The 13,699-nt window shown below is 50.6% G+C and overlaps 2 protein-coding genes across 3 annotated transcripts; both read right to left on the reverse strand.

Annotated features, from left to right (window-relative positions):
* Window positions 1-1,791: 1,791 nt before the first annotated feature.
* LOC100822492 (CASP-like protein 2C3) lies at window positions 1,792-3,986 on the reverse strand. Its single transcript, XM_010241799.3, has 2 exons — window positions 3,407-3,986; window positions 1,792-2,299 (listed from the first exon to the last, which is right to left on the reverse strand). Exons 1-2 carry the CDS (start codon window positions 3,719-3,721, stop codon window positions 2,036-2,038), a joined length of 579 nt encoding a protein of 192 aa, XP_010240101.1. The 5' UTR covers window positions 3,722-3,986; the 3' UTR covers window positions 1,792-2,035.
* Window positions 3,987-6,356: 2,370 nt separating this feature from the next.
* LOC100822804 ((R)-mandelonitrile lyase-like) lies at window positions 6,357-10,231 on the reverse strand. Of its 2 annotated transcripts, none has more exons than XM_003560334.4 (5): window positions 10,035-10,231; window positions 9,536-9,912; window positions 9,108-9,423; window positions 6,815-7,724; window positions 6,357-6,698 (listed from the first exon to the last, which is right to left on the reverse strand). In XM_003560334.4, the coding sequence occupies exons 1-5, from the start codon at window positions 10,123-10,125 to the stop codon at window positions 6,635-6,637; spliced, it is 1,758 nt and encodes a 585-aa protein (XP_003560382.1). In that variant the 5' UTR covers window positions 10,126-10,231; the 3' UTR covers window positions 6,357-6,634. The 2 variants fall into 2 exon arrangements, with proteins under 2 accessions (XP_003560382.1, XP_014755222.1); XM_014899736.2 differs by having other exon boundaries at window positions 9,108-9,429.
* Between the last annotated feature and the right edge of the window lie 3,468 nt (window positions 10,232-13,699).

The following is a 13,699-nucleotide window of genomic DNA, read 5'->3' on the forward strand; positions in this document are numbered from 1 at the left end:
TGTCTCCCATGCTCTTCATCCTGGTCATGGATGTGTTGCACTACCTTATGATGAAGGCGGAGGAGGAAGGGATACTCTCTCGCTTGGCGGGTGGTCTTCGACACCGGACATCCCTCTTCGCAGACGATGTGGTCACCTTCCTGCGGCCCACGCCGTCGGATCTCCACGCGTGCTCGGCCGTCGTCAGCGACTTTGGGGTGGCCTCTGGTCTGTGCACGAACTTCGCGAAGTGCTCGGCTCACCTGATTCGATGCTCCGAGGAGCAGCATGAGCTGGTGAGCTCACAGCTGAGTTGTGAGGTTCGCGCCTTCCCGTGCACATACCTGGGTCTTCCCCTGGGGATTCGCAAGCAGTCGGCAACCCAGCTTGCACCGCTTGTGGACCGTGTGGAGTCGCGCCTAGCCTCGTGGAAGGCGCCTCTCTTATCCAAGGGTGGCCGACTCATCCTAGTCAAATCTACTCTCACTGCGATGCCGGTTCACTCGATGATGGCGCTGGACTTGCCAGTGAAAACCATCAAGGGCGTGGAGAAGATCTGTCGTGGCTTCCTTTGGAAAGGGAGGAAGGACGTCCATGGTGGCCATTGTGTGGTGGCTTGGCCCTCGGTGTGCATGCCTAAGCAGTTTGGTGGTCTTGGCATTCCCAACCTCTCTCTCTCTCCTGAATGCGGCTTTGCGGGTGCGTTGGAGGTGGCTCGAGAGAGTCGACCACACCAAGTCGTGGCTGGAGCTCAGCTTTCGATCCTCGAAGTTGGTGGATGCCATCTTTGAGGCGGCCACTTCCTCTCGGATTGGGGACGGTCGGGACACTCTCTTCTGGACCGACAGGTGGCTGGATGATGGTAGGATCCGGGACCGCTTCCCTTCGCTGGTAGCGGCTGTTCGCCCCCGCGTCTTACGCACTCGCTCGGTTAGGGATGGAGTTGCGGGGGCCTGGATCTCGGATGTGGGGCCAGACTTGGGCGTGGAGGCCATTGGCGAGTTCCTGATTCTGTCGGAGCGGCTCCTGCGTTTCCAGCTTCTGGATGATGGGCGCGACACCTTGCCGTGGAACTGGACCAGTCATGGCTCTTACTCGGCCAAGTCGGCGTACTCCGGTCTCTTCGCTGGGAAGATGGCGGATCCACTGGCCGGGCCGGTTTGGCATTCCAGGACCCCTATGCGGTGTCGCTTCTTCGCTTGGCTCGCGGTCCGTAACCGCTGCTAGACGGCCGATAAACTCCAGTGGCGGGGCTTGCCGCATCCTGCCCGGTGCCCGCTTTGCGATCAGGAGCCGGAGACGATCTCACACCTGTTGTTGGGGTGTGTGGTGGCGAGACAAGTTTGGGGGCCCATTCTCACACTGTGGGGGCGCCCGGATTGGATGCCCGTGGGCGACTCGAATATCCGCGAGTGGTGGGCCTCCGTTTCGGTTCCTCACAAGGTCCAGAAGGACTTCAGGACCGCGGTCACCCTGGTTCTTTGGTCTATCTGGAGGCACCGGAATGATGTGGTTTTTAATGGCGCTTCTCCATCCTGCTGGTGCATTCTCAACCATGTTCTCCAGGAGGCCGTCCGGTGGGAGCAAGCCCATCTGTGTAGGGGGAATTTTGACTTGTCAGGCCTTAGGGCGAGTGGGTTGCTTGTAGTAGTGTAGAATTTTTTGTTTGTTTGTGCCACTTGTGGCGTTGTAGCCGTTTTAACGGCGTTGTACTGGCCGTCTGGCCCCTTCTTCTATAATAGATGATGCAACTGGTTGCATTCTTGAAAAAAATGTTTCTGGAAAGAAAGGTCAAGCACCTCGTTCACTCAGTGATCCATGCAAAACCCAGTATATACCTGACTTCTCAGGATTATTTCAGTGTACATCAATCAGTCAGACCATACACAATACACACATATTGTTTGTTCTGCCCTATAGGGAAAACACACTGCAGCAGTAGTAGTAAACAGGACACGCGTGACACGCCTGTCTATTTTACATAAGAAAGGAAAAATCCATCCACAGATTAAGAACAGGTTCTGAGAGGAGGAAGGGTTGGACTGGGAGAAGAGAGCTATTTTGTTGTTGCTTTGGTGGTGGCGGAGGAGGAGGAGAGGGAAGGGTAGAGGCGGAAGAGTTTGCGGGCGGAGACGGCGGCGAGGACGGCGGTGCCGGCGGCGGCGAGCATGCCGCAGGCGAGGCTCCCGGCGACCTGCTCGCAGAAGCGGGTGTAGATGTTGCAGAGCTTGTTCCACTGCAGCGCGCGCTCCCCTTCCAGCGCGATCACGCACGCCTGCGCCGCCGCCACTGTCACCGCGAATACCATGTAAGCGCAACCCTGCAAGCAGAAGCAGCAAACAATATTTCTTACTCTTAGCTCCCTTCAGCACTTCACTTGGTAAGGGGCCGGGCTCTTTGATTCAAACTAGTACTCCCTCCGTCTCACGCAGCAGCGAGTGACGTGAATTTGTACAGGTATTTATACAAATCCGTCAAAAAAATTTCGGAGGGAGTACAAATTTAGGAGTTCCTCCTATCCAAATCACTTTGATTCGTAGGATTGAATCGTTTGAAAGCCGATGCACTGTCATTAATTGATGGGAGCATAAGTGCTTTTGCACGGAGCGGCGAACTGTACCGTCGATCGATCTCACTGATGGATACTAACCGATTGATGGAAACAGTTGGGTGTGAATGTAGTAGCTGCAACCAACGCCGTGCAGTCTTTGTCGGAGTGGCGTGTATGGTGTCTGGGTTTACTGACTACGCCGTCGGCTGCAGGCAGGCAGAAGCAATACTAACTATAGTAATATGTTGACGCGGCTAGAAAGATGGTAGTAGCCAGTTACCATTTGCGGCGACGTGATATGAACTGAGAGCTCAGTGCTAACGGTTTCCTGTAGCAAGTGAGTTCATCAAGTAAGTGAAAGTTGGTTAACTAGGTAGCTCCTGTCGTCCTCAAGCAATCAATAAAGCTGCCAGCGGAGTTCAGTGAGTGAGTGGGTGCAGTCTCTTGTCACTAGTATTCAGATGATCAATTCAGCCACCGGCCGATCGATCGATGAAACATTGAAAGAACATAAATTGCTGCTCAAAAACAGTTTGTTGGTTAGCCGCGCGCTCAATCCCTCCACAAGCAAAAAAAAAAACTACTGGATCTAGGTAGCTAAGCTAGGAACCGGAAAGAAAGAAGAAAATGGAGAGCTACAATTCACAAGCTTGTGTGATGGATGATCAGTTGAGAAATCTTAATTACTGCTCAAAACCAGTGTGTTAGGTAAACAAACTTGTACTTGTACTGAATACTAGTACTCCAGTAGAAATGATCGAGTACTGGATCTAGGTAGCTAGCTAGTTAACCTTTAGGAGCTGGGAAGAAAACTGAAGAACTAATATTCCGGGGATTAATTACTAGACGGGTATAACAACAACAGTAATTAAGTACCTTGTCAAGGAGGAGGCAAGTCCATGCCAGAGCCTTGCTGCTGCTGCTGTTCCTGTTCGGGCCGCATGGGCCGTGGGCTTCGGCGGAGGAGAAGCGGGCCAGGTAGAGGCATCGGAGGAGATGCAGGAGGTGGTACCCGGCGGCGGCGGAAGCGGCGAGGGCGAGCACCCAGAGCGCCTGGACGTCCCTGACGGTGGCCTTCTTCCTGATGAGCAGCACCGTCTCCGTCTGCGTGTCCAGCCCCACCAGCAGCGCCGCCGCCGCCGCCAGCGCCGCAACCGCGCCCCGCGCCATCCCCTCCGCCTTCGCCTCCATCGCCGTCGGTCTATCTGTCTGTCTATCTATCGGGCTTCGATCGCTTCTAAGCTCTAGCTAGCTAACGCGCGCGCTGTGTCGAGGGGCCGGGAGCTGCGCGGGAGAGTGTTCTTCTTTTATAGGCGCGGCGCCTCAGACTGAGACGCCTGAGCGAGACCTCAAACGATCACGTTGCTGCCAATCAGGCGTAGTGTTCTGCTCTCCCCTTACACTACACGTCTACGCGCACAGCAGCAGCACGAGCTAGCGCTAGCTAGAACAAACTACAATGCTCGATCTAGACTAGAAGGGAAGAACAGCAGCACGCACTGTTCACTGATTCGGTCCATTCATTTTACTGACCCGGCTCGTTGGGCCTCTGCACAGCGCACTTCATTTTCAGATAGCAACTGGAGAATTCATTCATCTACTGCATTTTTTTTTTGGCACGAGATACTCAGTCTGCCTGACCGGCTTAATTAATTACCGCTTTGTTTGTGAATTCTTGTATATACACGTGCGCAGTGCTACTTCTTTGGGCCACGGGATTACTGAAATTTAGTCCTGATAATACAGTTCAGGGTCCTGGTATAACTGTTAAGCTAGCAGAACCGCAGACTGTAAGAAATATTTTTTTTCTGTCAGCTGATTAGTGTCTGGTAATATCATTTTCTTTGTACAATCTTCAGAATTGATGGAGTCTGATAGTTAGGTGTATTCTTGTTTTCGGAGGCACTGTTATCCTTATTAACAACGAAACAGTTTTTCCAATTAATCAGTGTGTCCATGTCGTCCATCATAAATGCCACAGTACAGTCTAGTGTCATCAAGGGTTTTCACTGTCAGCTGCGCCGTTGAGTCGCGGGCAAGGTAGGTTCAACGATTTAAAAGAGAACTTAATAAGGGTCTCATAAAAAGGTGCCCCAAACTACATGTCCAAGCCCGACTTCACTTGTGTACATACGCTCCAACTAGCTACTCTTTCCGATCCTAAATTGTTGTCGAAATATTACATGTATCTAAATGCTTTTTAAAAATATATACATTCATATTTGGACAAATTTAAGTCAAGAATTCAGGATGAGAGAGAGTAGTGTGCAGCGGTCCTAACCCTACAAAAATTTGCACAAAGTTCATAGACTGGTCTCGGTAGCTGCCACGACAGATGAGATGAGACATGGAGATAAGGGAGTATTCTACACGTTGTGTACGTACGTACGTACACATACGTACACACATTATCACCGGTCAATCAATTCCTGCACGCGTGTCAAGCTGAATACGAGATATGGAGTAGGTTTATCCTGTTTCTGACAGCGCTGAAGAGCAAAGTTCGATCCGGCCGGCCGGCAGGAACAAAAGCGGTTGGCAGGTCTTCAGTGAATGCCACTCACTCCGACGCTTCAGGACACGATCCAATGCAACCTCTCCGAACATGCAAGATCTGAAAATGATTGATTATGGAAATGGCCATTGAATGAATGGATGCGGTGGTGCACCCATCCACCGATTGCATCGTGATTTTTTTTTATCACACGGTTATAACCGAATGCCATTTCCAAACGTTCGAATATAAATTGTTCGTGCAAAGAAGTGTCATTCCGGTGGTAAGATCCTACGAGATCCGTCACCGGTACGACACGACCCAATTCAATCCAAATCTTGGGGAAGATAAGCTCTGAAAATGATTGATCACGGAAGCGGCTATGGAATGAATGAATGAATGCAGTACATACACATGTACAACATACAGTTCATTCGGAGAGATCGTACAAAGTAAGTAGATACGTGCAGGGCCACTACTGACAGGCAGGCATGCATGTGTGGTTGTTGTTGTTGTTACTACTGGCGAAGTGGCAGCAAAGGCCGGATGCAATGCGAGGCAACGCAAGCAATGCTGTACAAGCAACTGCGTCTGCAAGTTCAGTGTGCCGTGTGGATCACTGCATTTAATTAATCACCAAGCGCCGTGTATAAATACGGGTCAGAGAAGTAACTATAACTGATTGTGATGGCACGTGCGCAGTTACTCTGCATTTAAACATCGATCGTCTCTGGAAGTATCCGTCCAAAAAAGAAAGAAAGAAAGAAGGAGAAACTTCGATCGTCTGCACTGCAACTCTTCATCAAGAAAAGCCGGAGTAGCTGTCAAAATTAAACGGAGTCTGCAGCACGTTGCAGTACGGGGCGGTGGTGGTGGAGAAGAGTCCACGGAATCACGCATGGCATGCCAGCGCCAGAGCACGATGCATCTTGGCTTCCACATAATGCGTCGCCTTAGGGTCATGGACTCATGGCGGCGAGCCGAGGCCAAGCTGTTTGGTCTTGGGGTCTGTACGTTTGAAAATGTCATCAGTGAAGGCCCATCAATGCGCGGAAATGAGTCGTCCCGCTGGCCGACGGCCCGACGGACTGCGAGGCCCAAAAATGCGTCGTCCCCGCCGGAGTTGTCCTAACGCCCGTAGGATCCGGCGCCCATGTCGCCTCGGCCAGCACGCGGGGAGTGCGTGTCTCACCGGCTGCTGGTTTGGGTGCCGATCCGAGGCCAAAACATAGCAGCTCCCCGTCCCAACCTCGACCAACGGCAATTCAGATTAACCAATGCTGTCAGCACTGATCGTTGTATCCCTCCTCCCTTTGAGTAGTAGTCAACACATAAACTAACTGGCCTTATTAACCATCTGTCCTGTGAATATAATTCGTTTAACCAAAAATTGTAATGTCTAGGCAGGTCATGCTATCAATGTACAAAATATACACACCCCCCAAAAAAATCATCATTATTACTCTATACATCGTACTGTAGTATATGTCGCTAGCAAAAACGTAAAGTAGTCGCCGTTATATATGCGTCGTAAGAGAAGTACTCTATGGTGCGCTTCATGAGTAGAATGAGCTGTTAGATGGATTTCTCAAGCGTGGGAAGAGGCCGGGTTACGATGATATGTTCGCTTGCCTTCTGCTGTGTCGCTCCCCAACCATCTTCTGCCCCACATACCTATTACGTGTCAATAAGCAAGGAGAAAGTGTCAATTACTAGTTTCATAAACATTGTTCAAAAATGATCTCTATATATTCGAGAATGAATAGGAGAAGATCTGTCCCAATTCATACCTGCCCATCATCATGACTGTGGCTTGAGGATTCGTCCCAGGTGTCACGCTGAATGTCGACCCATCCACCACACGAAGAGCGCGCGTGCCGATGACCCGGAAATCCCTGTCAACAACCTTCCCAACCACACACCCTCCATGATAGTGCCATAGCGTCGTCACGGTTCGCCTGCAGAAATCTGCGACGGCCGTGTTGTTCGTGCTCCAGTCGACTGGCAGCGTTGCCCCCACGATCCTGAAGTCCCTCCTGACAGGCCCTCTCCTGCCTTGGCTCGATGACCCTACTGTCGAACGGAATATGTCCATTGTCCTGCTCCGGAGCACTTGCGCGACACGGCGGACCCCCACGACGCATTGTGCCAGGTCCTCGGGGCGGCTGAAGTAGTTGAAACGGACGGCAGGGGTCTCCAAGGGGTTGGGTGATGATAGCCAGAGTGAACCCTCAGATAATGGGCCAGGAACCTTTTCCATGATAGTTGCCATAGTAACATAGAGTGGGGAAGAAGGGCTGATAAAAGGACCGGCAGGGCGCAGCATAGGAGCAAGGGGGACAATGTATGACGCAGCCTCGAGGTAGGAGGCAGTTCCATTAGCAGAAGGGATGCCAACTACCTGGATAAGGGAGTGGTCAATAGGGACTGATGGGATGATGGAGATGCCGTTACGAGGGTTGTCAAACATATGCTTGCCAACATCAGGGGCATCAGCAGAATTGGGGATGCCGAGGGACGTAAGATCACTAGCAGGACCAATGCCACTGAGAAGCAGCAGTTGGGGACTTCCTAGGGCACCTGCAGAAAGTATGACCTCCCCACCTGGGCGCAACAGGGCATGGTGCTGCTGGAGAAGACGGTCCTGGTACACAACGCCAACTGCTGCTACTGCTGGTCTAGACCTTCCACGGCGCGCGGCTGGATAAATACAGCAAAAGGGCAAAATTCAGTCATAATTGGACAATTCAAGCACGAAAAATATATGTGCTGGTACATGAAACAATAGACAGACTAGTTCTTCTAGTAGCTAACATGGGAATGACTTAATCTAGTACCATCACATTCCGACAAATAAGCCTTGCTTTTTCCTGGATTTTATTTAACAAACATGAGTGAACATTAATAAATGTTCATAGAAGCATTAGCATGTGGTGGCAGCTATAAAAAAAATGCTTACTGCGTTCAGTAATTCAATCTGGCCTGAGATTTCTGAAATGCTTGATCAACATATGGTCACTGATTTGAATCTAATATATTCTCATTTTGAAAATATAACTCAAATAACCAAATTATCAATTACTAACATGCAGGTTTCTGCTGCCATATGAATAATTATCAATAATGTACAATTTCGGAGTGCTTTGGAGCTCTATGCAGAATAGTTTCGTGGAGAACTCTGCATACGCCGAAGAGCTGGTGCCTGTGCTGGGACCTAAGGTTGTGCAAGATGGATCACTTTAGTAGCACTTTGGGGCAAAAGGTGTTGGCACCATTAAGAATAGGATGGCTCTCAGGAAAGTAAGGACAACAAGAGGCAGTGGTGGAGCATTTGCCATAACCCAAATACAACAGAAGCTGTTAATTTTTGAATTGGACCAAGTCAGAGGACTACTAATGTCGTTCTGTTACAAGATTCTTCAGCATTACTTGAACATAAAGGAAAAAATGCAGAGCTACCAGTTGACCAGTACATACTTTGCTATAGGCACGAGTCTGGAAAATGAAAATCTTGTTCGTGAAATCTACAAAAACCTCAGTTAGCTACCTGCTAAAGTAATTCGATCACAAATGCAGCCCAGAAACCTCTTTCATTCTCAGTCTCAGAAAAGCTTGAAGGGAATAGGTAAGGCTACTCAGAAGTAGTATATCTCATACAGATGCCAACAAACAAACAACAGAAAAAGTGTGTTCACCCTCTGCTGTGCACAAAGGATTTTGGCTCGGCTTATGCACTCAGAAATCAGCATTAGTCTAGAATCTTCTCTATTATGTGTGCCTGTGAGCCGGAAGCTATTATGATTAAATTTACAGCAGACGGCTTCTTTCTAGAAATCAAACATTCAGATGATTGACATGATCAAACAAATATTAGTAGTAGAAACTGATGAGTACTGCAAACATCATTTACTAATAGGTGCAGAGAACAGGAATGGCTGTTATGCACCAAATAGATTCATCAAATGAACATACCAAATGCTAATTTGATGGCGGTTATGCACCAATGTGGCAAACAGATTCATTTTTTCAGAAGTACAGCCATTTGAGCAAACAAAGCAAGAAGTACAAGAATACATGACTCACCAGGATCAATAGGGTTAATGATGATGCGGGTAACCGTAGCACGGATAGCAACATGGAGACGACCAGGACGGGCAAAAGCAAGGAGGTCCGCAGCGCTGTGGCGGCGCCCTGATGCATCAAAGGTGGTGGCACCAATCTTAGTGCCAGTGACATGCTCCACCGTGAAGCCGTTCCACGGCGTCACATTAGCTTCCAGCAGTGCAGCGCGTACCGCCGCCTGCCACCCATGCACCTCCGGCTGGAATGCCAGCTCTTGCTCCACCCACTCATATGATGCATTCACCAGACGCATGTCCCAATCCGTTACCTCAGCACCCTGAGTCTCCAATAATCAACAAAAGTAAAAATCAATGATTTATCTCACCCGTGGCATATATACCAAAAGCAACAAAATGTAGAGGAAGGATGCATGGAGAAACTTAACTGACCTCCCCTTGGCCCTGAAACCAGCTCGGGTGCGCGCGGGAGTAGAACCCGGCATTGATGGCGGTGCCGCCGCCGAGCACCCGTGCGCGCACGTTGGCGACGCCGTCCTCGGAGCTGAACGCCTGCGCGGGCGCGTCGGACTCGGGCGAAGGGTCCGCGAGCGCGAGCGTCCTGACGAACCCTCCCGCGGTGGCGAGCGCCGGGAACTCGCTGGGCGCGCCGCCGCGCTCGAGCAGGAGCACGCGCCCGCCCCCCGGCCCCGCCAGCGTGGCCGCGAGCGGGCACCCCGCCGCGCCGCCCCCGACCACGATGTAGTCGTACTCCTCCTGCTCCTCCCCCGCCGCGTCCGCCACGTACCGCGCGTACCCCGGCGGCGCCCCTGCGAGAGGAAACAAACCATCAGCCCCCGCGGCCAGATCTCACGGAATTTACTCGATCCCTATGGACCAAATCGGGGCAGGAATTCGAGGCGCGGGCAAGCGTGTTTGGTTGATTGATTACCTCCGAAGGGGCGGGACTGGGCCGCGGCGAGGGAGGGGAGCAGTGCCACCAGGAGGAGGAAGAATCTGAGGCGTGCTGGAGCGGCAGCCATGGCAAGGACGAGGGCTAGGGTTTGTGTGGGGGAAATGGTGTGTGGGTTTCGAGGGGAAGCTGCTGCCTGTGGCGAGCGGAGAAGACGAAGCGGGGAGTGGAGGGAAACGGAAATGGGGTGGACGAAAGGAAGGTCGTTGTTACGGGTAAACGGGGTCTGTGTCGTGCCGCTTCTGAATTTGGTGGGCTTCTGAAACGGTTCTACAAGAGAGATTCAGCTCGTTGGGCCAGATTGGACGCGGCAAACCTTGTGGAGGCCCGTATAAGTGCTCTCCGTCCCATGTTGACAGGCCCGTTTTAGGCCTGCTATGCTTTGGGCTGAAATTTCGAGGAGTGTGGTACATGTAGCTCTTTTTTTCGAAATCTTTTTTTTCCTGCCAGTCCGATAGATCATATATGCAGCAGCAGATTGCCAATGTCTCTTTTGTTTTCTGCGCATCCCGTGCACTGCAGAGGCAGCAAGGCCGGCAATCCTTCCACTTGGCGCTGGCTGCTGCCTCCCACCGCGCGGCACCGTCTCGATCCACTGGCTGCCTGTGCCGATCCATCGGCCTAAATAGATCACGCTGTCCCCACATCACAGGACACTACTGCTGGTGCATCTCCCTTAAACAGCCACTGGCCGCACGCCGCAATCTTGCACGGATCGCGCGCGACTCCTCATAATCCTCTTCTTAAACCGAGAAGTTCAGAAGCATAATACTGCTGTGATCCGAGCCCCGATTCGATCCGGAACAGCAAACAACTTGTGGGCGCACATGCCTGCGACGCGATCCATCCATCTCACGTACTCCCGGCCGGCCGGCCTCTCAAACAGAGAACGCCGTGTTCTTCCGACGTCCTCACGTTGGCCATGGCGTGGTCGCATATAAAATGCCCCGAGAGATCCACCGGGAGGGAACACCATCGATCTCCACAAAATTCTCCTGTCGATAGGTCGCCGCTGGACGGCTGGAGGCGAATCCACTACAAAGATGTACCAACACGTCGCCCGCGCGCGCCTTAATTTTGCGTATCATTGCCAACGAATAATGTCCTCTCATGCGCGCATGCATGACACCTACCGATCGATCGAAACCCATTTCTTCTCCTCGTTTCGAGGAGAGAGTTGGGCATTTCTTTAAGAGCTAGCTATCGTGATTACTCGCATCTCTGATGATTATATACTACAGTGTACGCTCCTGTCATTAGATCTTGGCAGGGATAGACTAATTAACCAGTCGTGATCGGTTAGCTCCGGAGATCGATCCGCGTGCCGCGAGAGAGGGGTCATTGGTCATCCAGAGCATCCATCGATCGGCACAGCGGAATATAATCTTAAAATGCATATCTGAGCCGATTAATTAAAGAACTGCAATGATGCAGAGAACCGCAGACGCAATGGTGTATTAGAGTCAAATTAATCATGCACAAACATGCATGACCGGTTCTCCTATACAATGTACATGTATGCCACGATTTACTCATCGATCCACAACTTGCTTAGTACTATTGTTATCTTACGAGATCGTTTAAAAGATCGTCAAGTTCATGGCCTACTAGGACAACGGGAGGAATAATGAACACATGCACGCGCAACTAGGCAGCAGGCCAGTACTAGTTAAATCAGCAGAACCTTCACAAGTAGGCGTGCTAGTGTGCTGGAGCTAGTGGTAGCCCCAGCTAGCTGTTCCAACTGTGTGTCAAAACGTGATTGCCTTGTGTTTAGTGGGGCAATAATTGGGATCGATCTGGGTAAGGACAAGGTTCTGTTCCCTCGTGAGTGGCGAGCATGCGTGTTTATTCAATTGAGCATCAGGCCCATAATGCTCACGGGCCCGTTTAATTAGCTAGCTAGCTAATAGTGGAGTGAGAAAAAAAAGCAACTTGGACGGATGCGTCCATCAAGTTGATCTCAATCATGTACCACTAGATCAGGCTAGCTAGCTGGAGGAGTAGTAGAACATCTTTTGCACAAAGCAGCCAGAGGAATTAAAGCAAGGCATCAGGGCCGCCAAAACCAGAAAAGGGATGTATAATACTGGTGTGTAATCGAAGCATGAGACATGATAATAACAGGATTGTTTATGAGAGATGGTTGCTCTGATCGGCAGTGATTCGGTTGTCCACTCGCTCTGAAAATGCGGCTGTTAGGCCCTGTATAACGGGGTGACGTCAGCCTTCTCTCAGCGATGCCACGTAAGATAAAATCTGATGTGGAAGAAAAAAAACAAAGAAAAGTCACAAGCCTTCTCTTAATTAAGAGATGATCTTTTCATAAGAATGATAAGACAAAGATAAGGCAAATTTACCATTTACTAGATTTAACCTTTTCTTAGCATTTGTTTAGTTAATTTTATTCATCTAAACATTAATTTTAAGATAGAACACTAAGAGATAACCCATTGTACAACATATTTTGTTGTCTTTTCAAATTAACGTGAAATGCCTAAGATAAGACAGTTTTATCAACCATTGTACATGTCCTTGATTGCCACACAGCTTTCTTTTCCGGCTCAGAATCATGCGCCGAATATGATCCTCTGCTCACAGTTAAATTAATCGCGCTGGTAGGTCCTGCTACTAATAATTTGGCGCGAATCCACCTGTCCGAATTTTATACTCGCTCCGTACGAATGGAGTATTTGTTACCCAATGGAACGTCGGAAAACAAGCTGAGCAAAACGGAAGAAAGTTCAGCAACATGTACTTCGAAGAAGAAAAGCACAGCTAGCACATGAAGATGCCAAAGCTTTCCAGGAACCAAAACGGTCAGGGTGACAGCTGAAAGATAGATGAGCCAACGATCTAATCAGGATCGCCATCCATACATCGTGTCCGTCCATTAGCAGCTGGACTGACGGAGCTGGAGCGAGCCCCGGGACGACACGGGGTGCAGCCTCCCGGGGACAGGAAATGACCCGCGAGATCGATCAAGTCGCAGGCAGCAGCAAATCCGTCAAGTCACATCTTCCCTTCCTACTGCTACCTTCTCCCACGACCTCGGATTTGCGGTCGTGACTTGTGAGATTACCCGGCGGTGCGTGTGAGTTGTCGAATTCCGTGAGGAGGATCGAGGCGGTCACCGGCGCTGGCGCTGCTCTGCTAGCTATGGATGGGGACGACGAAGATTTCAGGGACAGGTGAAAAGGATCTCCCCGCCCGGTATCCTTGACCCCTGCGTCTACTCATCACGTCGCGTCTGTCTTGCCGGTTTCGTCAAGCAATCCGCGCACTTTCCCAAGGCACCGAGCTTTCCTTCGAGGCTGTTTGCTTCACGACCAATACTGACCGTGCCAATATTTTGGCTCGCCCGCTTTATTTGGCCTTCGTTTGGTTTGGGACCAAAAATTTGGCTCGCCCATGCCAGTGCCGGCGCGCCCGCGGTATCCCAGCTAGTAGAGAGTTGGCGAGTTGGGGGCGGGCGAATGCTTCGCCAAAGAATTGGCAAGCCGCTCACCATGGTGGGCCCCAGCAAACATGTATACGGCTGCATTCGTGCATGTATGTTCTTTTCTCATTGCTCTGGCTATACGGCTGCATGCATGTACGTTCCTTGCACTGGTTGAGAAGTACATTAGCTAAAAAATCGAAGA

Source organism: Brachypodium distachyon, chromosome 1, assembly GCF_000005505.3.
Source record: "Brachypodium distachyon strain Bd21 chromosome 1, Brachypodium_distachyon_v3.0, whole genome shotgun sequence".
Lineage (NCBI taxonomy): Eukaryota > Viridiplantae > Streptophyta > Magnoliopsida > Poales > Poaceae > Brachypodium > Brachypodium distachyon.

Excerpts from the sequence above, each read along its gene's own strand:
- LOC100822804 (XM_014899736.2), bottom strand. The coding sequence starts at position 10,125 with ATGGCTGCCGCTCCAGCACGCCTCAGATTCTTCCTCCTCCTGGTGGCA. Across the intron at positions 9,913-10,034 it reads CCAGTCCCGCCCCTTCGGAG|GGGCGCCGCCGGGGTACGCG; the intron begins GTAATCAATCAA and ends TTCCTCTCGCAG. Across the intron at positions 9,430-9,535 it reads GGTTTCAGGGCCAAGGGGAG|ACTCAGGGTGCTGAGGTAAC; the intron begins GTCAGTTAAGTT and ends TGATTATTGGAG.
- LOC100822492 (XM_010241799.3), bottom strand. The coding sequence starts at position 3,721 with ATGGAGGCGAAGGCGGAGGGGATGGCGCGGGGCGCGGTTGCGGCGCTG. Across the intron at positions 2,300-3,406 it reads CTTGCCTCCTCCTTGACAAG|GGTTGCGCTTACATGGTATT; the intron begins GTACTTAATTAC and ends TTCTGCTTGCAG.